General features: G+C 39.0%; 1 protein-coding gene across 1 annotated transcript in view; it reads left to right on the top strand.

Moving 5' to 3' along the window:
- Positions 1–26,886, top strand: part of Pcdh15 (protocadherin related 15) — an 864,688-nt gene that overhangs the window by 544,220 nt on the left and 293,582 nt on the right. The window contains exons 8-10 of the mRNA XM_050142799.1: positions 2,702–2,821; positions 13,173–13,283; positions 18,695–18,865. Coding sequence (XP_049998756.1) covers positions 2,702–2,821; positions 13,173–13,283; positions 18,695–18,865 — 402 coding nt within the window. The remainder of the gene's footprint in view (positions 1–2,701; positions 2,822–13,172; positions 13,284–18,694; positions 18,866–26,886) is intronic.

The following is a 26,886-nucleotide window of genomic DNA, read 5'->3' as shown; positions in this document are numbered from 1 at the left end:
CTGGATGGAGGTGGGTGGTCCTTGGACTTCCCACGGGGGAGGGAAAGGGGAGGCGGCGGTGGGGAAGAGACAGAAATCTTTAATAAATAAATAAATTAATTAAAAAAAAACTTCATAAACTATTTTACTTTCTGGGTAGTGATTTTCTACCCTTTTGATCTTCAATTAATCTGTATAGTTTATGAAACTTCAGATAGCTGTCTGTGTAAATGATTTGTGAGGAAAGACACTAATTACATAAGTAAATGCCACCCTCAGGCATTTCCCAGGCTGATCTTATTGCATATAGGGCTCTTCGAAAACCAAATTTAAGTGTGGCATATTGAAATATAAAAGATATAGAACCTACTTACTTGTGTAGCACATGTGCCCCAAAATGATGACTACCACACAGTATAGTCTACAAAAGAGCAAACAGTCTTTGTTGCTGTTTGGTTTTGTTTGTTGTTGGAGGCAGGGTTTCTCTGTGTAGCCTTTAACTGTCCTGGAACTAGCTCTGTAGACCAGGCTGGCCTCAAACTCACAGAGATCCACCTGCCTCTGCCTCCCCAGTGCTGGGATTAAGGACATGTGCTACTATGCCCGGCAAGAGCAGGCATCTTGGGGGTCCCGCACCCACAGGATACTCAGGAGTTTATAACTTAGTGTTGATTGTGCATCAGTAAGAAATGCTCACATGAAGATATGCTTATACATGTGCACAGGCAAGCTTACGAGCACGTTTCTAGTGCAGACATACATCTTGGGTATATGCTTGTATCCTCACACCTACAGGCCACATGTACACAGCCATGTAAGTACAAATATACAAACAATTTCTTATGGGAATAAATACCAAGAAATATGGTTGAAGTCTACTATTTTTACATTTATTTTTGTCTTTTTCTTCTTTTCATGTGTATGAATATGGCGTGTGTGTGTGTGTGTGTGTGTGTGTGTGTGTGTGTGTGTGTGGATGTGCGTGTGTACATGCACACGCATACAAGTGAATGTGCCTGTGGAGACCTGAAGCTAGAGTCCACAATCTTCTTGGATGGTTCTCTATAATGTTCTTTGTGGCAGACTCCCTCAATCAAATCCAGAAATCAGCTAGTCTTGGAGGCAGACTCTTTCAAGGATACTCTGAGATCACCTAGAATATTTCTTTAGTCAGCTTATTATTGGGACCCCCTCCTTTGCCTTCTGAGACTGAAATCAGAGGCTGCTGTAACACCTGCAGAGTATTTGCCTCAGCTGTGAGTATCCAAGGCCCGGTCTTCTTGCTTGAAAGGCAAGCTCACTAATCATTGAGCCATCTTCCTAGCCCTAACGTTACTAACTTTTAAAAATTTTGTCTCTCCCCATCTCATTCCATTCATTTGCATTTACTGCAGATTTTAATTGGCACAATGGTCACCGAGAACCTCCACATGTTGTTCCCAGATAGTGCTCTTCCATCAGCTTCAAACCTTTGCTGGACAGGTCTGTCATCAACAGATCACGGGGAACGGAACGACACTCCTGCATGTGTGAATGCACATGTGTTCACGTTAGTGTGCTAGAACAGTAAAAATGAGCAGGAGCCATCTGCACTAAGATGTTTGCTATAAACACACAATCAGGGAACAGAGCCAAGCTCACTCATCGGTACAGTGCTAAGCTCTGTGACTGCATGGCTGTGCCCAAGCCTGCCCTCCTCCACACTGAGAAACCCAAGCTGTAAACATTTCCCAAGCTGGAGATCAATTGATTTCTTACTCTAAGTATGAACAGAGACAGTCGCGTGAAGGGAATAAAATGACCGAATCTTCTGTTATGCTGTAGCTCACAATTTAGTTTTCAAGGGCTTACATCCCCTTCTAACATTAACTTCAGATGATTTTTAGATACATCTCCCATGTACCAATATAACATCATATCCCTCTTCTCTGATCATAAGTAAGCTATTGTTTTTCCTCTTCCTTCCAGTTATAAACTAATAAAATTTCTTGTAGAATCGTATTTCTGTTTGAATTTCTAAAATAAAAAATAAGTTTGACCAAATATAATCTGTCATTGATGATATGTATAACACCAAATCCTGTTTTGGAATTAGAAAATTCATAAATAAATAACATTAATGTCTGTGGTAACTTTAAAGTTACAAAAATAAATGAATACACTTCTCTTTTAAGTACTTTAAAGTCAGTGTCATTAAGTATTTTATTTTGAAGATAGCCAGAGAAATAGAAGGGAAGGCTTAAGCTCAAGGAGTAGATTTGGGCATGAGATTAGATATTTGTTAACCTACCTTCTGCATGTATTACCAACCTGGATTTTGTGACTCTTTGAAATGATTCTTTGTTTTAAAATAAAATCCCCAACCCCAATTAAAGTTCTAGCTTTCAAATAACTTAATGCCTTAATGTTTCTACAAAGGAAAACAGATGCATTTTTCTCCACAGGTGCTGAAATGCTAATGGACGCACAAAGGTCCAAGTGTGATTTCAACTTTCTGTCTCTCTATCCCATCACTTTCCTGATGTTGCAAACTTGACATATTTAAGGTCTCTTGTGTGAGGACTGCAAGGATTTACCTACTTATTCTTAGTACTATGAGTCTGTGGCTTGAGCAGCTGACTTCTCTCATCCTCTGTGTAATACAGAGATGGCTTTTAAGGTGGAAGATTTGTACAGATGATCAAAGGAGAACAGACGGTATTTCTTTCCTTTCTCTTTTCAGCTCACTCCAGTTGGCACCACAATATTCACGGGGTTTTCAGGAGACAATGGAGCTACAGACATCGATGATGGCCCGAATGGACAGATAGAGTATGTCATTCAGTACAACCCAGAAGATCCGGTAGGTACTCATTCTCTGTTTGTGGGCAGGCATGTCATGGGGAGATCTTTCAGCTGATATAGTTATTAAGTTATCCCTGAGTTGCCCTATTCTTAATATTGATGATTTATAAAACTTGTTTTGAAAATAAATATAATGCACTTTTTTTTTTTACTAAATTTCCATTACACTGAACTCCAGAACATTCTAAATGAACCACCGGTGACAGCACAAAACAACACAGACCAGACAGGGCCCAGTTTAGAAGGCATGCAGATAATTTTGCTGCTGCCATCATACCTGGCAAACACAGGTAGTGTTTCTGGTATACAATGGCCCTAATGCTTTTCTGTGCTACTATGGACCCTATGGAGAACAAGGCACAATTTCTAGCAATGGCCTCTGTGGTTTGTGGGTAGGCTCAGTTTGTTTGTTTTAGACCAGAGAATATGTGTGTTGGTTTTCTAATAGTTTAAGTCATGAAATGATTTGTTTCTAGTGAATTGTACATAATGTCAGAAATCTTTAACTGAAAAGGCCGGGATAACGTGGCATACAGAATCAACAAAGCAGAGCTCACATGGGCTCATGGGGGTTGAAGTGACAAGCATGGGGCTGTGTGGGGCTGTGCTAGGTCCACTACATTTATGTTGTGGTTGTTGGTTTGGTGTTTGGGTCGTCTCCCGACAGTGGAAGTGGGTGTGTCTCTGAATCTTTTGTCTGCTCTTGGGGTTCTTTTCATCTGATTGGATTACCTTGTTCAGTCTCCATAGGATAGTTTTTGCCTTCTCTTATTGTATCTTGTTTATTATGTTTGGTTGTTGTTTCTTAGAGGCATGCTCTTTCCTTAAGGGAAATAGAGAAAGTGAATCTGGGGGAGTGGAGGGAGGGGAAATTGTTGTCAGTGTATACTGTATGAGAGAAGAATATATTTTCAATAAAAAGAAAAGAAGAGGGAAAAGGAAGAAAGGAAAGAAAAACCCAACCAGAGTACTTCTTCATAACTCCCAAGGTAGCTTCTGGATTATTCTAGCTTTTCCTAAACAGAGTAAAAACTGCTTCTCATGTGAATTTGCTGATGTCACACTTCTCCTTCCTAATTGTATTAAAAATATAAAACAAAGCACTGTTAATGTCACATCCCCATTTCTCAGACCTTCACTCCTTCCATAGCTTTGTGCAAATAAGAAGAAACAGGAATAAGTCTTTGGGCTTGCAGAGTGCAGACTCAATTTTAGCTTCAACTGTCATTGATTATGTAAATTAAATGAATGACACATACTGAGTGTACACATCTTTGCATTTAAAACCTATTTTAAATGTTTTGAAATTAAAATATAATGCACAATTTCTCCTTCTCTTCTTTCCCTCCCATCCCACCCATTCTCCACCTTGTTCTCTCTCAAATTCATGCCCCCTTTATAATTCTTGTTACACACAGCTGCACACACACACACACACACACACATTTATATTCCTAACTATAATTACAACCTACTCAGTTCTTCAGTCTGTATAATGTTACTTGCACATATATGACTTTAGAGCTGACCAGTTGGGATAACTATTTGGGGATGTCTTCCCTGAGGGCTTTCTTCTTTCAGGTCAGGTAGTTCAGGAGAGAAAACCAGGTCCTGAAGTGAAAGTAACTTCCTAACATTACAGAATACAATGGTTCATTTCAGAGGCTTGGGCTTTTTGCTGTGAGCTAATGAGGTGGCTGTTGATGACCTGTGTTGGAAGCTAAATACGATTTTAAAAAATCTTAGGAAGATTGTAAGGTCAAGGGAAGGCTTTGAAAATGTGGAGTTTGACTTTATTTCCCCTTAAAAGGAACCTCTGAACATGTGTGTATCACAGGGCACGAAGCCAAGCGATGAGAATGAGAGGGGTACCTGGCAGTGATGGGTGCTGTGAAGTTTTGTGTGAGAAATGACATAAGGAGCATGAACCTGAGCAGTCAAGGGCAGGAACAACTCCTTCCCTTTAGTGGTAGGAAGACCAGTGACCACATGCACATGGCTTTCCCAAGCCATTCGCTGTATTCTTCTGTGGGTTTTCCTAAATAACTCCATGTGGACGGCTCTCTTCCACCTTAACCATCAGTCTTTCCCTAGTCTTTGGTATCAGCTGTACAAACAGAACACAGGAAGCAATAAAGAGCCAACCCATGAATTTTAAAGAAATATTTATTGCATTGAAAAAATCCAAGGTTTAGTTGCATCTTGAGGCAGCTGTGAGTTACCTAGAAGCTGACCTTCAGAAGTTCTGTGAGGCCGAGTCCTTTCCTCACAGTGAAAATCTCCACTTTGACTGCTTTGCCTTTCAGGGATTAGCTGTTCTGCTACTATGATCAATTAGGTGTCTCTTACAACCTCCAGATGGATAAGCTACAGAGTTCAAAATTACAAGGGAATTCAAATTTTACCATTGGCAGCACTACTACTGTCGGTAACTGCAGAAGGTGCCTGGTTCTAGATCTTGTTCATTGGGACAAATTATTAAGATATTGTGAAAACTCTGAACTTCTGAACTTGATATACTGTGTTAACGAGTGTGTGTGTGTGTGTGTGTGCATGTGTGTGTACATTTGAGTCCACATAGGTACAAGTGTTCCATGGTGTTCATGTGGATATTGGGAGGGAACCTTGGGTGTGGAGCCTCACTTCCTACCATGTCTAAGGCAATGTCTCCTATCACCGTCGTGTACATCAGGAAGCTAGGCCTGCAGCTCCAAGTCATTCTGTCTCTCCCTTCCAGCTCGCTGTGGGCACATGAGAGTTACAAGCCTTTGTTGCTGCATCTGCTTTTCCACAGGTTCTGGGGATTTGAACTCAGACCTTCACACTTTTACCCAAGCATTTTACTCACTGAGCTATCTCCCAGGATGCCCAGGACATGCTGTAGGGAACCTACCTTTTGGCATCCTAGACATTTAGCGTTGACTTCAGCTCTAGTTGTGTTTCTATGACAGAGCTGCCTGGTGGTTTTATTTCCTGGTGCTGTGACTCCTATAGCCATTAATAAATATCATCATAACATTCTACTTATTCCTAATGTCCAAACAGCTATAATTTCAAACTAGTCTCATACTATACAGCACAGGATTAAAAAGAAGAAGAAGAAGAAGACAAATTGACTTGTTTTCTTGCACTTGGTGCCTCAAGTCAGATTTTTAATCCTTGAGTCAGATCTTTGTAAAATGGAAACTAATCCAACTCATACTCTCACGAATTTGCCCACACAGCCTCTTAAGCCATTTTTGAGCAAAAGTGGAAATATAATGAAACTTCACAGCAATATATGTTTTGGTTTTTGTTGACCTTCTTAAGAAATGTGTGAGTTTCACTATAACAGCATCTTCTGGTGTTGGGCTGAACCATTCCTACCTCTGAGGCACTGATTGTGCATGCAAAGTCCATCCTTTCCCAACATAGGTCAATTTCTCTCTCCATCCTGTGCATTAACACAGTGTAATGGCGTCATACAATTCTTTTAACCACATACATCACTCCTACTGGTGCTTCTGATAAGAGGAGTGGGCACATACTTAGTTGTGTTTCCAGCATGTGCTGTGTCATTTTCCTATAAATATACTTTCAGGTTTTTTTTTCTCATTTAATTTCAGTGCTTAATGACATGACGTTTGCATTTCAGGTGTTCCTTTAGAGTTAACTTCTTTTAGGATGATTGTTCATCATGGGTGTATCATTCCTAAATTAAATCAGCCATTGTCTCCTTAACACTCTGGCTTCACTGACTTTCCTGAAACTCTTTCTCCTCTGAGGCTCTAGTTACAGGAATGCCAGACATTTTGTTGGCACTCCACGGCTCTGTTCATTCACTTTCTATGTATTTTCCTCTTTTGTTTACAAACTATATCATCCATTGACCTATGTTTAGAGCCACTACACTTTCACGCAATTCCAACCTGTTGTCACCCAATTTCTATGATCTGTTTTTAAATTTAAAAAACAATTTGGGCATTGTATTCTTTGTATCAAATTGCTCTGTATTTCATGGGTCTTAATTCTTTTCAAACAATACAAAGAATATTTTCCAATTCTTATTTGTTGTGGGCATTTTATGTGTTTAGCACAGTAACTGTCATAATAGACAACTTATATAATTGAATAAATAATTGTGTGATTAATATAATACTGTTTATTTGAGTCTCCCTTTTCAAAAGGCTAGCATTTCCTTCTCGGTCATGTCAGGTTGCTATGGAGTCCATCCTGAGCATGGTGAGTCTTACACTGGAGAGAGACCCTTGATTAAACTCATGTTACCTGAACTCCAGACGCAAGTTTGCCATTGAGCACATCTCTCATCCCTTTCAGTGTGTCCTCTTCTTAGTTGATCTGCTGGTAGGGAACTTCATAAAACTGGGGTTTGGAGTCAACTCTCAATTTTTTCTTCTCTCTCTAGATTCTTTCTGGTATTTCCTTCCTCACCCTCATCAAATTTGTGGTCTTGAAATCGGTACCTCAATATTTTAGTTGATGAATATTTGAGGATCTCCATCAGACTTGAAGAGTCTCAGTATAATGCTGATGTCAGCCTTTCCTAACACAATTACAAAATGAGAAAACATACCCCATTCTCCTCTCTCTCTCTCTCTTATTTAGAATATTCTGGCTTTGTTTCTCTCCCCAATAATGGAGATGTGTATGTGTATGGGGCCACACGGGAGTCATGTTTTTAGTAAATGAGTACTATCCCTTGTGTTTGCTCTTGGACCACCCTGGTTTTCCTAAAAGATAGTGTGATAGCGGCACTGACTGCATCTTTTAAAAGTTGAACAACCTGGAGCAGTTGAGCATCCCTTCAGCCTATCCAGTTCCCCTGTGGATCTGCACTGACAGACTGTAAGCTGCTGGGTCACCACTGGCATTGCAGCTAGAGACTTTAAATCTTCAAATCTGTCCTGGACTATGCCTTCTGGTAGAAATAAACTTAGTAAAGATATTGGACTCTGAGATGTCAGTAGGCATAACTAAGAAGGTCCATGAGAGCCCATAATAAAGGATAACAAATGCTTATTGGGAACACTTGCAATAAGAAAGCTCTGTGAGCACTGGGAGCTGCCAACCAAACCCCAATTACCAACCAAACCAAAGGGGAAAAGAGGAGAGCATGCTTCCTTCTTGTGCTTATAGTACATCAGACCACATACTAATGGGCTGGTCTCTAAAAGGGTATTGGCTGAATGAATTCCCACGACAGATGATCATTCATAAACAGATGTTTATGGTTGACTAGATTAGCTATACTCACCAAGTCTCAGATGAGTCTGAGTCACATCACGCGTTTCTAGTCTAGTAGCATATGGTCTCGAAAACTGTAGCCTCAGACAGCACACTTTGATTTTCCTCCACGTGTGTCTTCCGGTGCCTCTTCTCAGCTCGCTTGAGCCTCTGTTGAGACTTCTCCAAGACTGCAATCACAAGACTAGTGAGAATAATTTTGGTATGGAGTCTTCACTCAGAATAACTTACTTCTAAGGAAACTGAAGCTCCTTCAGTACTTTTTGCTACTCTTTGATTATTTTTTATTTCTACTTTGCCATTTAAAAATATTTGAACTCTTATGCTTTCTTCTGTACCTTCTTTCTTCTTATAATGTTTTAAAATTTTAACGAAAATGCTTTAAAATTATTTCCACATTCCATTTCTCCATTCAATTATCTGTGAGTGTAAGGGTGAGATTCCGAATACAGGTAGCAATTATTCTGGTCTAATAGAGCAATGCCAGTAGGCTCTCCTCTGATGTCCGGTAGACCCAGGTAGTGGGCTAGATTTCTAGTACCAGGCATGATTTCCCTCCTATTGTGTGAGCCTTAAACCCTTAGACATCTGTTGGTTATTACCAACATATGATGGCTGCTATTGTACCTTTAGGAATATCTTTTTTATGAGACAATGTAATTGATTTGTATCCATTCCTCCTATAAAAGGGCAAATTTTATTGTCTGCTTAAATTCTAGTCAGTCCCTCTTGAGTGGCTAGAGACTGGCAAATCTTGTTAAGCCTTCTAATTTTCTCCTTGGAGAATTTGGTCAGGAAGAATTCTCAGCGGTGGCACCACTGAGAGATTGATAGCAGTGCAGGCCCACAGTGGTCTGTTGGCAGAGATTTCTGTCCCACCAGGTCCCATAGTCGTTCAGTCCCAAAGAAACAAACAGAGGTCTGTATATAATCACACTGGTGGGCCTATTAGCTCAGGCTTCTTATTAATTAATTCTTACATCTTAACCCATAAGTTTTGTTTGTGTTAGCCACATGGCTTGGTTCCTTTCATCAGCGAGGCATTCTCATCTGTGTCCCTTTAGGCCTGGGTGATGACTGCAGACTGAGCCTTCCTCTTCCCAGAATTCTGTTCTTGTCACCCTGCCTCTACTTCCTGCCTAGCTACTGGCCATTCAGCATTTTATTAAAAATAATACAAAGGAAAGAATAAAGGACCATTGTCCCAAAGCAGTGGCCTGTCTTATTAAGAGATGTGGGAAAGAGTGAATGCAGGCTGAGTAGGAACCAGTTGATAATGTCCATTGGGACTCAATGATAAAGTTAGCTATACTCAAAGTGAGCAAATGGGGAAAGCTGAAAGAATCATATGGACAAGAGGAGAAGAAGATGGAAACAGGAAAGGGGATGACATTGAGGTATGTAGAGAGATTTCAAAACATTTGTGAATTTTGTGAGAAAAAGCTTTGGAGAGACAGACTATTATCTGCCTTCCACAGCACTTGAATTACTGGTCCTCCTATGTACACCTGCGCTCAGTGGCTCTCAAGGGGACCTATGTGCATCTGTGTGTCCCTTCCTTTGTGGAGGTGTTCCTTCTGTATTTTTAACATAAATACAAATGGAGAGAGAACAATATGTCTAAACATTGCACAGGTGTGAGATCTGTACATAATCATTATTTATCTTTAGAATGGATAAATGGCCAGAGTTCTAATCAGGAGACAGAGGAAGGTTAGCTACTTCCTGCTTCCAGAGCATCTGTCTCTTTGAAGATACCAGCTCAGCTGCCATGACATCTAAGTTCATGGGGTTGGGTCAGCCCTGGGACTAGAGTTTCCAAAATAGCAGTAGCCTTCTCCCTCCCTTGTTGCAGGGGTGTGTATATACGGGCTGGGAATTCTACCTGTCCTTCCTGCCACCTTGGTATCTGTCTAGAGTAGTGACATAATTGTTTGACCTATCTTAGATGGAGGATGACCTCTTGTCTGATAACTGTGAAGTTACTGCATTTCCAGGTACTTGTGCGTGTTCCTCTGTGAACGCTGGGCAGATGTTTTGAACCAGGAGGAAATAATAGACTTTTCAGCAGCAAGCTTTTCTTTTTTAATACAGAGTGGGAGGTAAACATTGAAGTTTCCAACACTCAGAAGAGAAACATCCTTTGTGCTTACAAGGAAGTCTCCAAAGCAGCCAGAGAGGCAGTGGCTTTGCCTCACAAATGTAATACTGCTTTGGATCGGGTGTTGTTCTGTCCCCCAAATTCTTTGTGGGCCAAACCTCTGAGCAAAGTGCCATGGGGGTCACGCCTGTCACTTCCGTGCTCACTGTTTCTCAAGTAAATTCTTATCCATGTCCATCAGCATTGAATGATTCACATGAAGTTCCATAACACTCAGTTGGTTGATACCAGAAACTGAGGTATGATGTCCACCTCTTCTGTCTTCCGCAGGCATGGGAGGCTGGGTATATGTGCCCAGTTCCCTCACAGCCTATTTGTAACAATTCAAACAAACAGTGTCTGCTTACAAAATCTCACTAATGATGACATCTATTTAGAGCTGATTTAGTCCAATATACTTCTAAATGGAAGGAAAAATAGGAAAGAATGTCCTGAATATACAGCCTATATTTTGTTTCTGAAACTTTTGTTAGAATTCAGAAATTTAGAAAACAAATTTATACACAAAAACCTACTTGTTTAATTAAACAATTATTGACCTCAGTATAGAAGTGTCCCAGCCACTCAAACCTAGCTTGATTATAAAGCAAATACTTTCCCTTTTGTTTTTTGAGATGCAAAAATTTATAAAACAAATAAAAAGAAAAAAAAGAAAAATATCGTATATGTGATAGTTAGATCACATAGGAATTAAATTCAATTGAAAAGGCCTTTTAACAGTAATAACATGGTACTAACACCATTGTAATAGGTCTACAAAATTTTAATAAAACTGTTAGTAACAATATTTGGGTGAAATTACATATATTATTTGGTTACATTGATAGAAGGGTTACTATCCCAGTCTTGGGCCATGAAGAATCTGTGAGGTAAGCAAAAATACAAATCCTTTGTTTCTGAAGAACGATAGTATATCATCACATCAAATTCTTAATCTGAAATAAGAAGACAAAGAGTAAGGTATCAGAAACTTAACTATGCAGAGAAACAAATTACTTAGACAATTTTTGAAACACAGGAGCAGATGGCAAGAACAGGGAGCCACAGTCTACATGGAAAGATCCGCAGACCACAATACACAGGCAGAGACAGAAATCACCAAGGAACATGAGGCTTCTAGTTGTGGAAGTTAGAAACCAGAGTTAAAGATGTCCAACCCAAAATATGATTTATTGTCTCTCAAAGGTGGAGCAAACATCTGGACATGTCTTAAACCTCACAGACAAAACCTGGACTCCACATTTTACTCTCCTCAGACTTTGTAAGCATGTTAGCAACTTCTAAATAGTTTCAGTAATCCAGTAATGCTCACTAATTGGCTGTGGAGGTTTGGGTCTCATCTGACAACATCCAAAAACAGGAGAGGGAATTTGTTCCTCTATCACTTTTTCTAATTAAGAGAAAGATTTCTGTTTTGCCCAGGATTGAGTGGCATATAAAAACAAACAAACAAAAATCATCGTTTAAAAAAATGGCATTACCATGGCTTGATTGTATTAGTCAATGTACTTACAGCCTCACCTTCCTAGCACAAAGAAGTGGAAAAGCTAAGCTTTGAATTCTAAGTCCAGGGATGAGAAAGCTTTTAGGTCAAGCATCTGACACATGTGTGTGTGCATGTGCGTGCCTGTGTGTGTGTGTTTAGTCTTCTAAAACTCTTACGGGTTTCCTGGGTCCTGATAGGCTGACTCTCCTTGCAGAAGCTGGTGCATTAATCTGTATGGAAGAAGCTGCTCAACACAGAGTCACAAAACAAGTTCCCATAATCGGTTGCAGAGGTGGAGATAGAGGAACTGACACAGTTCCTGAGGTCATCATCAACCCTTCTCCACAGTGACAGGCAAACGAGAGCCACAGAAGGCTTTTAAGGCTAAGACCCTAACCTGTGAAGTTCTCCTCTCCTGGGACTTGAATGAACTTAACTGTGAGAGATGATGAACAGAGCAAGGATCCCGAACATTCTTGGAAGCTGTCCTTCCCCCTGTATGTTTCTGCTGGGAGAAGCTCAGGGCATAGACAGGCAGCAAAGTCTAACACATTAACCCACATCCAAGATTATTTTATTTCAATTGTTTCATAATTATGTTTTTTATGTATTTGTTTTGTGTGTGTATGAGAATCAGAAGACAGCCTAAGCCTAAGTTCTCTATTTTCAGGATCCAGCTTCCAGGCGTTAAATCAGGTCCTGAGGGTTGGCTTGGCAGCAGGAGCCCTTACCCTCTGAGTCATCTCCTTGATCTTTTTCTTTAAATCTATTTTTATTGCATCGATAGTGTGTACATACGTGTGTGTATGCAGTCACCCATGTGTGAGTGTGTGTGTGTGTGTGTGTGTGTGTGTGTGTGTGTGTGTAAGTGAATGAGAGACTTGAGGAAATTAGTTCTCTTCTTCTATCATGTGAATCATGTGAGTTCAAATGAGCCGTCTCTGGTCTCCAGGTGTGGCTATCAGCATTTCCCTGCTGAGGCATCTCGCTGGCTCCCATATTAGTTTATAATAATATACCCTTTTTCAAAGGGAAAAAATACTATGAATACAAAGTAAATACTACTGTTGAAAAATGGAATTCAGTAGAAATTATAAATTGGAAATGTTTGAACTCTTTTGTGCAAAAACAAATGGCAAAGATAATTAAAGACAATAAGGTAAATTTTCTCATACGAATAGACTTGGTTAAGAACCAGTCTAGGTCTGTGGATGAATGTATCAAATAATGCATGAAAAACTATGAAAAGTCATCATATTTGAAAGACTCTGAGGGAACTCATTGATAGCCCTCAATCACTTTGATAAGTAAAAATGTCAACTCTGAAGTTAACACTCATGCTTTCTTCTCAAACTTTATACCTGTCGACTCCAATGTTGGAGAGGACTTAACCATGATAGCAGCCTACACCGTTCACATACACAACTGGTCTGAAGTGTGTCTATTTAACATTTGCAGATGTCCAACGACACCTTTGAAATCCCACTCATGCTAACCGGAAATGTGGTGCTGAGGAAACGACTCAACTATGAGGACAAGACTCGCTACTACGTCATCATCCAAGCTAACGTGAGTGCTGGGCTGCTCTTGTTCTCGCGCTTTTAAAGCAAAGTGTGCCTCTGGACTTCCTGAGGGCTGAGTGTCTCTAAGTCGTTACCAGAGCACCCTTGCACTTGGAGGCTATATTCTATAGATAGATGTAGGAAGGGGTTGGGTATTGCTTCTCCTCACTCTTTTCTCTATGTAAGTCACCATCTGATGTGCTAACCATACTACAAAGCTTGTCTCTGCCCATGCTGAGGTATTTCTTCAGATACTATACACAACTAGCTATAGTGAAGCATGTCACAAAAGGTATTTTTTTTCTGAATTCTACCCCAAAAGTTTATAATTAAAATCTGACGGTAGGACTGAGAGGCTGGATCAGTGGCTAAGAGAGTCTGGACCTCAGCAGCTGTGTCAGGCAGCTTACAAATTTCTGCTCTTTAGTTACCAGTGGCAGCAACAACTGCACATCAGAGGTGGTACATAGATTTTCTTCATTTCATGGGGATGTAAAGTCACTTCTGCAACCTCAGTGGCTTCTGCTTCCTGCTTATATGTGCGATGTGTCTTAAACCCCACTAGTTTTGCCTTGCCAGTTTCTAGAGTGTCTTGAGGTAAAATAGTAGCATGAATGCTTCAAAGAAAAGTGTATTTATGGTTATCCAGACAGATGGAACTGTATAATACAGTATTTTTCCATCTATTGATATGAATAAAAGTCATAAACACTATGTGACTGTGTCAAATGAACAAAAAAAACACCTTCAAGAATAATTAAAGACCTACTACTAAAATAATTTGAATGAAGAAAACGTTGCTGCCGTTTGTATTTTTAGATTAATCCTGGGCTTGAGTTTTAAGATCTCTGCTAGAGCTGCTCCATCCTTGCTTCCACTGCGGTTGCAGGGAACTGATTGTGGCGACGTTCTCAGGGCTGCTCTGGCTAGGCTGCATTTTCTGCTGTGGTAGACATCTGGTAGTGAGGGCACAGTATTGAATACATGTGTCTGTAAATGGGGCTGTGAGGTGTCCCCAGGCAATTGTGGAGCTACTTTCATAGTGAATGTAAATGCAAGATATTTATTCCAGAGATCACATGACATGGCTTCAAAAATAAAATAAGCATTTCTACCTCAAATTTATTTTAGTCAAGTTCATATAATTTCATAATTTCATATCATTTGCTAAAATCTTCATGCCCATGGCTCCATCTCATAAAATCCTACTTATTCAATATATTGCTAAAGAGAATAGGAGTACTAAATGCAAAAAGATAGCATTTTGACATGTTCAATTGAAGAAGTCCAAGGAATCAAAACAGTTCACAAGAAGTATTTTCATTTGGAATGGAGAAAGTAAAGTATTGCATATAGTCTAACATCCAGCATGTTAAAATCTTAAAATCACAGGTCAATGTGATTAACACAGCTGTAGTTAATAAATGGAGTGGGGGTGATAATGAGCTATATCTGAGCTCCTTGTCAGAGGTAGTTTTGCTTGAGACTGTACTAGGCACATGCCTTGTTTTGGAAAAACAAAGTTTGTTTTTCATCATGATATATGGTGATAATTTTGTTCAGAAGCTGAGTAAGCATGGAACCTGAGAGGCATCGTGCCACCATGTGGGATTAGAGTATTGAAACCCTTTGTGAAGTTTCCTAAGAAATTGGGAGTCAGTTTATGTAGTCTCCTACAAGCACTGACAGAAAGTGCAATCACACCGGCCCTACTCTAGTCAATGGTTAGAATGAGCTTTTGATGTTATTCATCTCTTTCTCCATGAGCTTTTGTTGAGATGGCAGGTTATGGAATCTTGGCCTGCCTGTAAACAGGAGAATTAATGAGCATACAAAGGCTGAGGAAGGCCAGCTTCTCAAATTACATCTAATTTCCAGAGACTGCGTGTACCTGGTCCCCAGGCTAGGATTTGGAGCTATGAGTACACTCCTTCTCTTAGGCACAGCCATTCCTCACATTTCTTTATCTTGTTCAAGGGGGTTTCGTTTTTCATCTTCATTCTGGTCTTTGTGAGTACATGATAAGATATTTTTTTTGTCTTTGATGTATAATTCTGTGTTGGAAACACATGCACATTTTTTCCCACATTTTAGTTAATGATAACTTAAAATACTTACACTGAGTGGAACATAAACTCTGTTGAATGATTCAGTTTTAAGAACAATAATTAAAGAATTTGATTTGAAAGAGAGAAACAAATTGATTGTGCTTTAAGGTAATGATGTCGACTTTAGGGTAGAAATGCAAAACAGTGAAGTTTTACCCCTGGCCCTGTGTTAGCAGTCAGAAAGGTCCTTGTTCCTGCCAACAGTTCTGTCATGGTCAAAGCTAGACATGCTGCAAGGGAGGTCTGATGTATCACAAATCAACACCTCTGACCAGAAGCTCCATGTGAATCACGATGGAAACAGAGACACTGGAATACCTCGAGGATGAGCAGACTGAATGAACCAGCTCCCCTGCTTCCCTTCTCCATACCTCACCTGAGTGTCTGCCTCAAGTCCCATGAAATTCTTTTAACAACTCAGTGCTTCCCCATTTCTGAGGACCCACATCTGTTAACAGAAGCTCTATGGTCTTTTTCTTAAGCTCTTACATATAATTCTATAATAAAGTTTCCTTTTGAAACTCACTTGCCCGCTGAATTTCATTCTTTGAGTTCATGAGATAAGAACCCAGATACTCTAGGCCTATACTGGCTTTGAGAGTGGATTGTTTTCCTACATCCTAGTCCCTTGATCTATAGTCCAACCTATGTCAGATACCCTCCATCACTCTCACCATAGAATGGGCACCTTATGCAACAGAAATTTATTTGATCAGGAGTTTGGAGTCTAAAACTCCAGATGAGAATTGGCCAGGGCTTGTTTCAGGGATGGGGAGGTCTCTTTCTTGATTACAGACAGCTGTTTCCTGGTTGTGTGCTTCCATTGCCTTCCCTTAGTCTTCCTGTGGACTGGAGGTCTCTAGTTCCTCCTAACTGTTTACGCTTTCTGATCCTACAGTGCCAGAGTCCATCCTGTGATAGCAGTTACCCTTGACCACCCATAGCTTCACTGCGATGAGAACTGTCTCATGCAAATTTGGATGACACATGATTCCGGTTGTAAAGTAGCAGTTAAACTCAGAAAAAATGCTTTAGAGCACCATTTCTGTCCATAGTAATTACAGTTTTCTAAGTTAATTAAATATCCCAATTTAAAATAAAATTTGCAAACATCTTATTTTTAAGGAAGAAAAGAGTCTAAATTAGGACATATAATGAGTGAGCTTTTCTTTTTAGCTGCGTTGCATCCTCTCCTCCCAGGGAGTGAAGTAAACTTACTGAAATTAGGTAAAATGTATGCAGAGACTTCCTCCCTTCTCATCATTCATAGCTGACAGTGTTGCTTTCCTTAGTTACTCGTGCCATGCTGCCAGCGGGCCAGATCTGGATGTAGGAATGGGGCACACAGATGTGGCTCTCCAGGATAGCTCCAAAAGGGATCATGCCACCACCACCATCATCAGTGGCTACCGCAGGAGGAACTGCCTCATCCAGTGTTTCTTCCTTGTGTGACCCTGACAAACATTCTTTCAAGAAACTGTAGATTTCGATTATTGCAGATAACACCATTTCCCATCCCTTATGTGGGAAATGACAAATGCAACCTTAACTATGCAATGAAAATTATCATCTTATTAATGATTACACCCTTGGCATACTGTGACAAAGGGGGGGGGGGGCTTTACCTCTGCAGGTTTTTTTTTCCCAAATCCCGTAAGTTACATTTAAAGACATTGTACAAAATATATGATCTTGATATTGATGCTGCCAAGATCAACAAAAACCTGAGACCTTGTTAAGAGATGTTATGACTAAACGCAGAGCCTCCTGGTGGATATATTAACAGAAAATGATATTATGTAGCCACTGGGGAAATGCATAAACTTGGATATTGCTTAGTAGAAATGAATTTTCAAAGCAAAATAAAATAGGTTCAGGGTGGTCTATTAAAGGGTATTGATACAGCAAAAAGAGAAAAAGGTCTGGATCGCAAGGACTAGAGGGTGGTTGGCATGCATGTAGGGTTGAGACATGAAGTTGAAAATCATATATGTAATAATGGTCCTTTTCATGGGAAAAGTAAACCTTTGTATGTTTATGACGATAAGAAATTTTAGAATTCAGACCAAGTCTTTTAGAAGGTTTTATTCCCATGCTTCCATGGGTATTGAGTAGAAAACTCAAATTCCTTAACCATAATATTTCAAGTGAATGACTCCTGAGCCATTAAAAGGGAGTAAGCTCCAGTCCAAAGAGCAGTCAGGGTTCCCTGCCCTGTGGAGGAGGCAGAAACTTTTTTTTTCTTTTTCTCAATAAAAAATTAAAAGGAAAAAGGGAGTAAGCTTAGGTTAGAGCGCTATGGGAAAGATTTACATCCTTCAGGAGCAGAGAAGGAATTAAAATGGCAAGGTTCCCAGAGTAAACATTCTAAGAGGAAGGATGGACCTTTGTTTTAGGCCATCTGGTTTTTACAAGGCTCAAGCAGATCAGAGACCTAAAGGCACAGATATATACCCATAAAGTCCAGACTTGCTGAACAAACCCAAACTACCAGAGATGTTTCTTTATAGCAAAGTTTTTATACTACTATAACATGTTAGTAAAACAAAGATGCTATTTAGGATATATGGCACTCTGTGTTATTCCCAATAATGAAGAAATCACAGCTCTTGTAACAAGGGAATAGGAGATGGTTTATTCTGAGCTATATACAAAAGACAGACTGTGACCTGGAAGCAGCAATTCAGGCTTCTCTGATGGCACAATCCACTGTAAGGAAGATCACATGGACTTTTATAGTCACAACAGAATGGCATAAATCAAGGCATTTACCAAGCAAATTAGTGGGGAGATCATGGAGTAGTGGGTTGCAGTCAAGTGCAAGATCTCTGCTGTAGACCTCAGATTGTATCTGATACCATTTTAGCTTTAGGTGGGCTGTAGAAAGTAATATACTGTTAGTCTATTTCAAAAGTTTTATGTTACAGTAACAAAGATTTTAGGTCAGAATCACACATTGTTAAGTTACTTTTAAGAAGACTTATGAAACCAGGCATGGTGCTACACACCTTTAATACCAGTACTCTGGAGGCAAAGGCACAGCAGAACTCTGTGAATTTGAGGCCAGCCTGGTATACAAAGCACATTCCAGGAGACAGAGAAACCCTGCCTCAAAAACAAACAGAAGAAGAAAAAGGAGGAGTGGAATAAGCAAGAAGAAGAAGAAGAAGAAGAAGAAGAAGAAGAAGAAGAAGAAGAAGAAGAAGAAGAAGAAGAAGAAGAAGAAGAAGAAGAAACAAAGAAGAAAGAATTAATTGTACCTGACATTTATATCATCTAGTTATCTAATTGTTCGTTTTACACTCATCAGGACCGTGCCCAGAATCTGAATGAGAGGCGAACAACCACCACTACCCTCACGGTGGACATTCTAGATGGAGATGACCTCGGACCAATGTTTCTGCCCTGTGTCCTTGTGCCAAACACCCGTGACTGCCGTCCACTAACCTACCAAGCTGCCATTCCTGAACTGAGGACTCCGGTAAGTAAACTCATCTTTTTCTATTCTATTTGTATCTTTAAACCCATCAGAATCCTGTCAAAATGCTGTGCAGACTGTGGTAGATAATAGCAAAATGTATTTACAAAGAACTGAAGTGTTGGTTTTATGTAACTATTTTTATATACTACGTAGATAACATCACATTGTGTAATTTTATCCTTTACAAAGTGGAAAGAATCTCAAGGAGCTGCAAGCTCTCTGAGACTAATTTCTAAAAAGTGTTTTCACCAGTAAATTAGAACAGTGTCCAGTTGCTAACACATTCAGAAATGTTGGAGATGCTGCTGGGCTCTCTGGAAGTAGAAACTAGCAGATCCTGAGTATACAAATCCACCCCTTGAAGATATGCTATAAAGAAGCAGGAAAGCAAAACAAGAAAGTATATTTTCCACATTCAATTCTGAATTTTAAAACATACCAGCAGAACTATACATTTCAGGCATATGAAAGTCATAATCTGGAACATCCTGAGTGCCAGATACATATACCCAAGAGGCAAGAGTTTAAGGCAGGCATGTTCCTGAAAATTATATTAAAAACTTAGAAGGACAGGACTGTGTGTTGTCTCTCATGTGCAAAACTTACATGGATTGGTGGTTGGGTAGGTGGATGGTTGAATGCATGCATGGATGGGCAAATAAGTTTACAGATGATTGACCAATTGTTGGATAGATGTATGAATGTGTAATAGATGATATGATGATATATCACAGTAAAAGAAGGAATGTTTGAAAAGAGAAAATAGTCCAGCAGGAAATGAGAGACATCAGAAAAAGGCAACTGGGGGTGCATATAATCTAAATTCATAATACATATGAATGAAAATCTCAGAAAGAAGCCAACCATTTTATACAACAAATGCACATTAATAAAAACTAAGAAAATACTAACGAATTGTAGCATAATAAGGAATCTAGATAAGATCAAAATAGTATTTTTTTTCAAATGTGTGCATGCATGCCTGCATGCATTAACACATATATGTGCCTATGTATGTACATGTATTGTTTCATGAAAGTTATATTCCCAGGCTTATCTCCCTAAACTTTCTCTGTTATTTGTCCAGCTCTCTGGGTTCCCCAACATAATTTCCAATATCATAACTAATTGGAAAAATCTTTGACATTTTTCTCAACATAAGTGAAAACAGAAGTTTTGGGGTTACTTTTCTTATATGAGAATTTAGATAATATGACAGAAATATTTTCTCCTCAATTAGTGATAATTTGCTGAGAATTTTATTAAGTTCAAAAAGCTCTCATCCAGTCTTACATCTGGTAGGAAACTTTGTTCTTAGTGTATCTTAAATGTGTGAGAGCTTAGTTTAAGTATAAATGACCACTGTTTCACTGGCCTGAATGAACAACAAACATATGAAGAATTAATATTGTGACGCTTTTTATATGAAGACGTTCATTGTATGTGGTGTTTATTATATGATGCGAATTTTATTTTTGAGATCAAGTGCATTGACCAGGTTGATGGCCACAGACCATGGCAAAATTTTATTAATTTTGAAGGACCAAAAGCTAATCAACATTGTGTAAATAAAATGGGTGGGCAACTTAATTTTATGTCTTGATATTAACATTTGAATTTCTGTAAGAAAAGATACTATCAGTGGGGAATAGCAGGGTGTTTTTTGTAAAGTTTAATGAGAATGTTGAAAATACTTTGGCATTAATTTGTTACTAGGTTAGTTTATCTAGCTACTGAGACACCAACAGGAAGGATTATGGGTATAGAAATAATTATATTCATCAACTCGATCCAATGGCTGTTTAATAGGACTTGATATTTTGAGGGAAGATTGAAGCTGTAGTTTCAGCAGCAGTATACCCTGCGATTTTTAAGAGCTGGAAATCTTACATTCACAGGGTTTGGAGGAGTCAAATAAATGATAACAGTAACTAACAGTAATATTAAATGTCCAGTTTGCCATGAACTCACGAACTAAGCAAATATTAACAGAGCAAACATACCCATATCTTCTCTTGCAGAGGCCCTATCTTTATGCAAATTTTTGCATATTAGCCTTCAGAGAATTTACATAATTTCCATGGTTGCATGAATAAGTGAATTGTAGAGGGTATTTATGCACACTGTGTGTGCACATGCGCGCGTGCGTTCGTTTGTGTATGCTTGTGTGTGTAAAAGTGAAAGATATATATGATCACTAATAGAGTCTTAACTCCATTGCCTAGCTAACACTACACACTAACACAGAGGACTCCTGTGGCTCCGGTGGCATGTGCTAAGCTGGGCGTTGATGCTACCTCTGGAAACTATGATGCCTGATGTGCCGTTGACTTCCCCTTTAATATCATCGCACTCACTATACATGATAATTTTCATACACTGGATGTCAGTACCCGAGGAAGATGTACCTCAACTTTTACAGTTACTGTGTTTTCAATGGGACAATCTATTCCTTTGCCTCTAACTTACTAGTATAATACAAGGAGGGGACTGATGTCTGATCAAGGAATCTCTGATAAATTAACCCCCATGAATGACAGTTAACAGAAACCTCAGGTGGTCTGAGCATGCTCAATGCTTTCTTGGATAAATGGAGACATTCAAACAAATGAAATAAACACATGAGAAGGGATCCTTTGGGTGGCTCTTAAACCCATGCTTTATGAATTAATACTATATTCAAATTCTAGGATAATCAATCACTATATTAATTATTATTTTTATTTTCTTTGTATATGTCACGGATCTCCAGAAACTAGAGTCAGTTCCTGGTAGTTGTGATCCAAATGATATAGGTTCTGGGAACATTCTGAATACAGGTCCTCTACAAGAGTAGTAAGTGCTCTTAACCTCTGAGTCATCCCTCCAGCCTCATACTTCATCATTCTAAGAGATCGATTCATTCCTTAATGCTCTGTAAAACAAAGAAAAGTAAATTTTTATATCCATAAATATGGAAGTTGATAGTTACTCATTAGAGATGATTTGTATTGCCATCCAGGAAAAAATACGCAATGTGTTTACTTCAAAAGTTCAGTACCTTCAAACTATAATCATTTAAAGTTTCCATAAAGCTATGGTTCTGTTTTATGAGATTTGCAGAAGCGTCTCAATATTTCTGCCTGTGGCCCTGGAACCATGTTGAGGATGAGTAACCCGGGTTGCTAGCAGGTTAATTCTGCTGCTACTTGCCCAGAGCAAGACAGTGAGTTGAAAAATAACCTTCTTAGAGCAGTGGCATAAACATCTGGGAAGTAGCTTAGGCACTAACAGTGTTGCTTCTACCTCAGTCAAATCTCTGCTTGGTTTAGCTGTAGACAAATGTTGCTGGCAGGGGAGGAGGGGGTGGGTGTCCAAATTGTGCTTAAGAAGACCACGGGAGAAAGGAAGTTTTTAAAGATTCATGTGTCCTTCCACATCGTTACTTGAATCCACTCCAAAGCTCAGGTCAAACAAGAGTTCATTTTAAAATTTCATGGTAAAATTGCTTTGTTTATGTCTGTCTTTTCATCCCCCTATCTTCTATCTTTAAATCTTTAATTTCCCTTTATATATCCTGGCAAAAATTTGGGAAATTTCAATAAATAAGATCTTGCTATTCTGAGTGAGAAAAATAACCATTGATGTCAGCTGAACTGCGCGTGTTGACTCTAATTACCCACTGCCTGATTCTCAAACTAATTCCTTAGGTTCCAAAAGTCCTTTCAGTACTCACCTCTGTATGTTTGGGAAATTTTCCAAGATTACCTCACTGATATTCTTAATTCTACTGTAACACACACAGACTTCATCAGATTAAAAAAACAAAACCTTTTTAATGTGGTCAAGTGTATTCTAACTTCTAAAATTCAACGTCTGTGCTTCCTATTAAATTTTAAGTGAGCACATATTTAGAGATAAACGTGTTTTATAAACAGGGCTTTGAGTTCATTATCTTAAATGTTTTATGGTTTTACTTATATTGGAAAAGCTTGTTGCATTTTTTCTTATTCTTAAATGTAGGGATATCTAGATTTCTCTGTTTTTAAATTTTTGCCTTAATACAGTTTTTGTTAAAACTAAATTAATACCACATGAGTGAGTTCTGGTTCTCTTTAAATAGGCTGAAGCTGCATCTCTGTCTCCAGCTCTATCCTAGGTTGCAAGCTTTGGTTTATCATGGTTTTATTGTTACTGCCTCTATACAGTCACCTTATTATACTTCATGGCTAGCTCTAATATGTCCCAAACCCACTTCATTTGACATCTTTACCATGCTCAAATGTGTTTTCCCCCCAATTCCAAAAGCCAACAATTCACTTAAAGGTATTTTTGTTAACCCTGAAGTCCCAAACCTTCTGTCTCTTCTGCCTCTAGTCACCCATACATCAAAACCAAAGCTAGTTTTCAAAATATGGATCAGTTCTGATATTTGACTATTTAGAATAAAAGAAAATACTGATGTTCAATGAAGTATATCAAGTAAGTCAATAAGCTTTTCAGCATTTTGTTCAAAGTAATGCTATATCTTGTCCTTTTCTCTAACTTATCTCTATTTTCTCATAAACACCTCATCTATAAACACCTGATTTTGATTTGTTCCTGCACTTCTCCATCTATCCTTGTCTTATGCTTTTCATACATTAAGGTTAAGTTTGCTATTAAACATTTATTTTAAATAATGTAAAATTATGTTTGCATATCCCCACTACATGTGTTACATAACACTCAATCACCTATTTCTTTTTCAGTAGAAAGTGAGGGTTTTATTTTTTACTATATTCCAGCTTGAATCCAGTGACCTCAAATAGTAGATGCTGAATACGTTTTATTTTAAATTGATTAGCTGATATGTTAAGAAACATATACTAAATAAATAAAAACAGCTCCTACCCATTCCGTTCTACAACAATCAAGCACATGTAAAGAGTTCAATACATATGTTCTACATTGATTTAAAATAATCATAGATTATAAAAACAGCCACATTATCTGTATATTTTAATTCACTTTAGGTCTTTTAAAGTAAGAATAGAATGGCAAGCACCAATTTGCCTTTCCACTTTCTAGGCAAGGTGTCCTTAAAGCAGGACTCTAACAGTTCCCGTAAAGTCAGCATCTTCCCTGGTTGCCAAAGCAAGCCCCAGGTGTCTCAACACGCTGCTCGTCAGGCCTCCTTTCCATTTCAATAATGTCACAAATACGAAATTTGACTCCCTGCTCAGTCTTTAGCACAATTCTTTGCAATGTGTTTCCCATGGAGCTTTTGAGGGGGCCTTGTACACATACCTACAGAAGAAACAGTGGCAATTTAGACCGTGCAAGGAGAACTGATAAACAACACATTCAAATGGCATATTGTGTATTTTCCCCCACGGTCAAACAGATGATCAGAAGCCTCAGATTCAGGTGGTAGAAGCAACAGATAATCCACAAGAGTGACAGTAACGAAGACCACAGGCTCGGTTAGGACTGTCTCAGGTATGCCTCTGTAGAGCGGTTCTTCAGGGGTGCAGGAAGTTTTCTCTTTACCACTGTCCACTCTATCACATCTCCATCTCGATAATACGAAATTGAAATTTTTGGTAAAACAGTTAAACTCCGAGAAGGAATTTATTTTTGAAGTCTGGAGAAACTTCAAAATAATGGTGATCTGAGCGTCAAGGTTAAGTACATCTTTCCTTAAGTGTCTTATGGCCATTTGAACTTCTTCTGTTGAGAATTCTCTGTTCAGCTCAGTGCCCCATTTTGTAATTGGGTTGATTAGCCTTTTACGGTCTAGTTTCTTGAGTTCTTTATATATTTTGGAGATCAGTCCTTTGTCAGTTGCAGGGTTGGTGAAGATCTTCTCCCAGTCAGTGGGTTGTCTTTGTGTCTTAGTGACAGTGTCCTTTGCTTTACAGAAGCTTTTCAGTCTCAGGAGGTCCCATTTATTCAATGAGGCCCTTAATGTCTGTGCTGCTGGGGTTATACGTAGGAAGTGGTCTCCTGTGCCAATGTGTTGTAGAGTACTTCCCACTTTCTCTTCTATCAGGTTCATTGTGTTTGGACTGATATTGAGGTCTTTAATCCATCTGGACTTGAGTTTTGTGCATGGTGATAGATATGGGTCTATTTTCAGGACCGCGAGGGGTGCACCCACACACTGAGACAATGGGGATGTTCTATCGGGAACTCACCAAGGCCAGCTTGCCTGGATCTGAAAAAGCCTGGAATAAAACCAGACTCGCTGAACATAGCGGACAATGAGGACTACTCAGAACTCAAGAACAATGGCAATGGGTTTTTTGATCCTACTGCACGTATTGGCTTTGTGGGAGCCTAGGCAGTTTGAATGCTCACCTTACTAGACCTGGATGGATGTGGGTGGTCCTTGGACTTCCCACAGGGCAGGGAACCCTGATTGCTCTTTGGGCTGATGAGGGAGGGAGACTTGATTGGGGGAGGGGGAGGGAAATGGGAGGCGGCGGTGGGGAAGAGACAGAAATTTTTAATAAATAAATAAAAAAAAGATTAAGTACATCTTTACTTGGACAAAAAGAGTTCCAAGTAGTCATTACTAAGAACTCTTGATCTATATTTATCTATGAAATATATGTTGTAGTAAAAGACAAAAGTTGTGTAAATTGTGTTAGGTTATGTTAAACTCTTCTTAGCAATGCATTTTGAAACTCTGATTGTTTCCCAAATTGGAGTGGAAATAAATTTTGAAGATGTTTTCTGCACAGTAGGACACTTACCAATAAGCCGATGTGAAGGAAAAATCCTCAGTGGTATTAGGTAACACACCTGGTATCTGTAAACTTCTCAGTTTGCCATCTACACTACAGGTAAAGCATCCATCACATGTGCTGTTCATCTGATGGACACAACCCACCTCCTGGAAAAGACTTTAATAGTACCGTCTATAGTTCTCATTGTCAGTGTCGCATGTTGTCGCCTGGTAGGGTGTTCACTCAGTGGTTCTTGATAAGAAGTAGGCAATTTAGATTAATTTTTAAATGTATGACCGTATTTAACTTGAATTCCACCTTGGAAAAGCGAGTTGTGTGTGTTGGTGCTGCCTAATTTATTCTGATTTGGTATTTCTAATGACTTCAGCATGATTTGAGCCCTTTAAAAGGATTGAGTACTCGTGCTCTGTATATTTTTTGAACAGCCAGGTGTGGCACTGGCAGGCTCGTGTTGAATTAATTATGCATTGTATTATCCCTTTGTGCAGAGAAACAGCTGAGGCAAAATGCCACAAGGTAATAAATGCCCCGAGCCAAAAATATATCAACATGCCACGTTCCAAATGTCAACAGGAGAGCACTCAGTGCCTGATCCTTTCTCTCTTTCCTTATTAGAAATATGAAAAACAAAGGATTTTATAAAGTTTTCCAAATTGTCCTACTGAGTTTACAGTTTACAGGGTACTCTGGGGCTTTGGGTTACCAAGGGTTTACAATGACCATATGGTCATTCTGACTTTTCATATGAATGGAAAATGATCCACAATGTACTTCAATGATAAAGTAAGAGGCTAGGAAATATACGCAATATACAGAAACATCTAAACATTATATGCACTAAAACTTGGTCACTCAGCCAACATTAATCTAAATAGAAACTCAGTGTATTTCCACTAAAATCAGAAACATGACAAGTGAGGCTACCCACTCTCTTTATTCCTATTCAATATAATACTTAAAGTCTTAGCTATAACAGTAAGACAACTGGAGGAGACCAAGGGCATACAAAAAGGAAGGGAAACAGTAAGCATATCTTTATTTGCAGATGCTGTTATTTCATAGAAAAGTGACCCAAGAACTGATATGGGATTCCCCTCTATATACTATGAACATGTTTTATTTCATTAGTTAATAAGGAAACTGCTTTGGTCTATGGCAGGGCAGAATAAAGCCAGGCAGGAAGTCTAAACACACACACACACACACACACTATAGATAGATAGATAGATAGATAGATAGATAGATAGATAGATAGATAGATAGATAGATAGATAGATGTAGAGAATATATAGTGAGTATATAAGTATA

Source organism: Alexandromys fortis, unplaced genomic scaffold (assembly GCF_014885135.2).
Source record: "Alexandromys fortis isolate MF-2015 unplaced genomic scaffold, M_Fortis_MF-2015_v1.1 scaffold_9, whole genome shotgun sequence".
In the NCBI taxonomy this organism is placed as follows: domain Eukaryota; kingdom Metazoa; phylum Chordata; class Mammalia; order Rodentia; family Cricetidae; genus Alexandromys; species Alexandromys fortis.
Note: the sequence above shows the minus strand (reverse complement) of the source record. Positions and strands in the feature narration are given on the sequence as shown.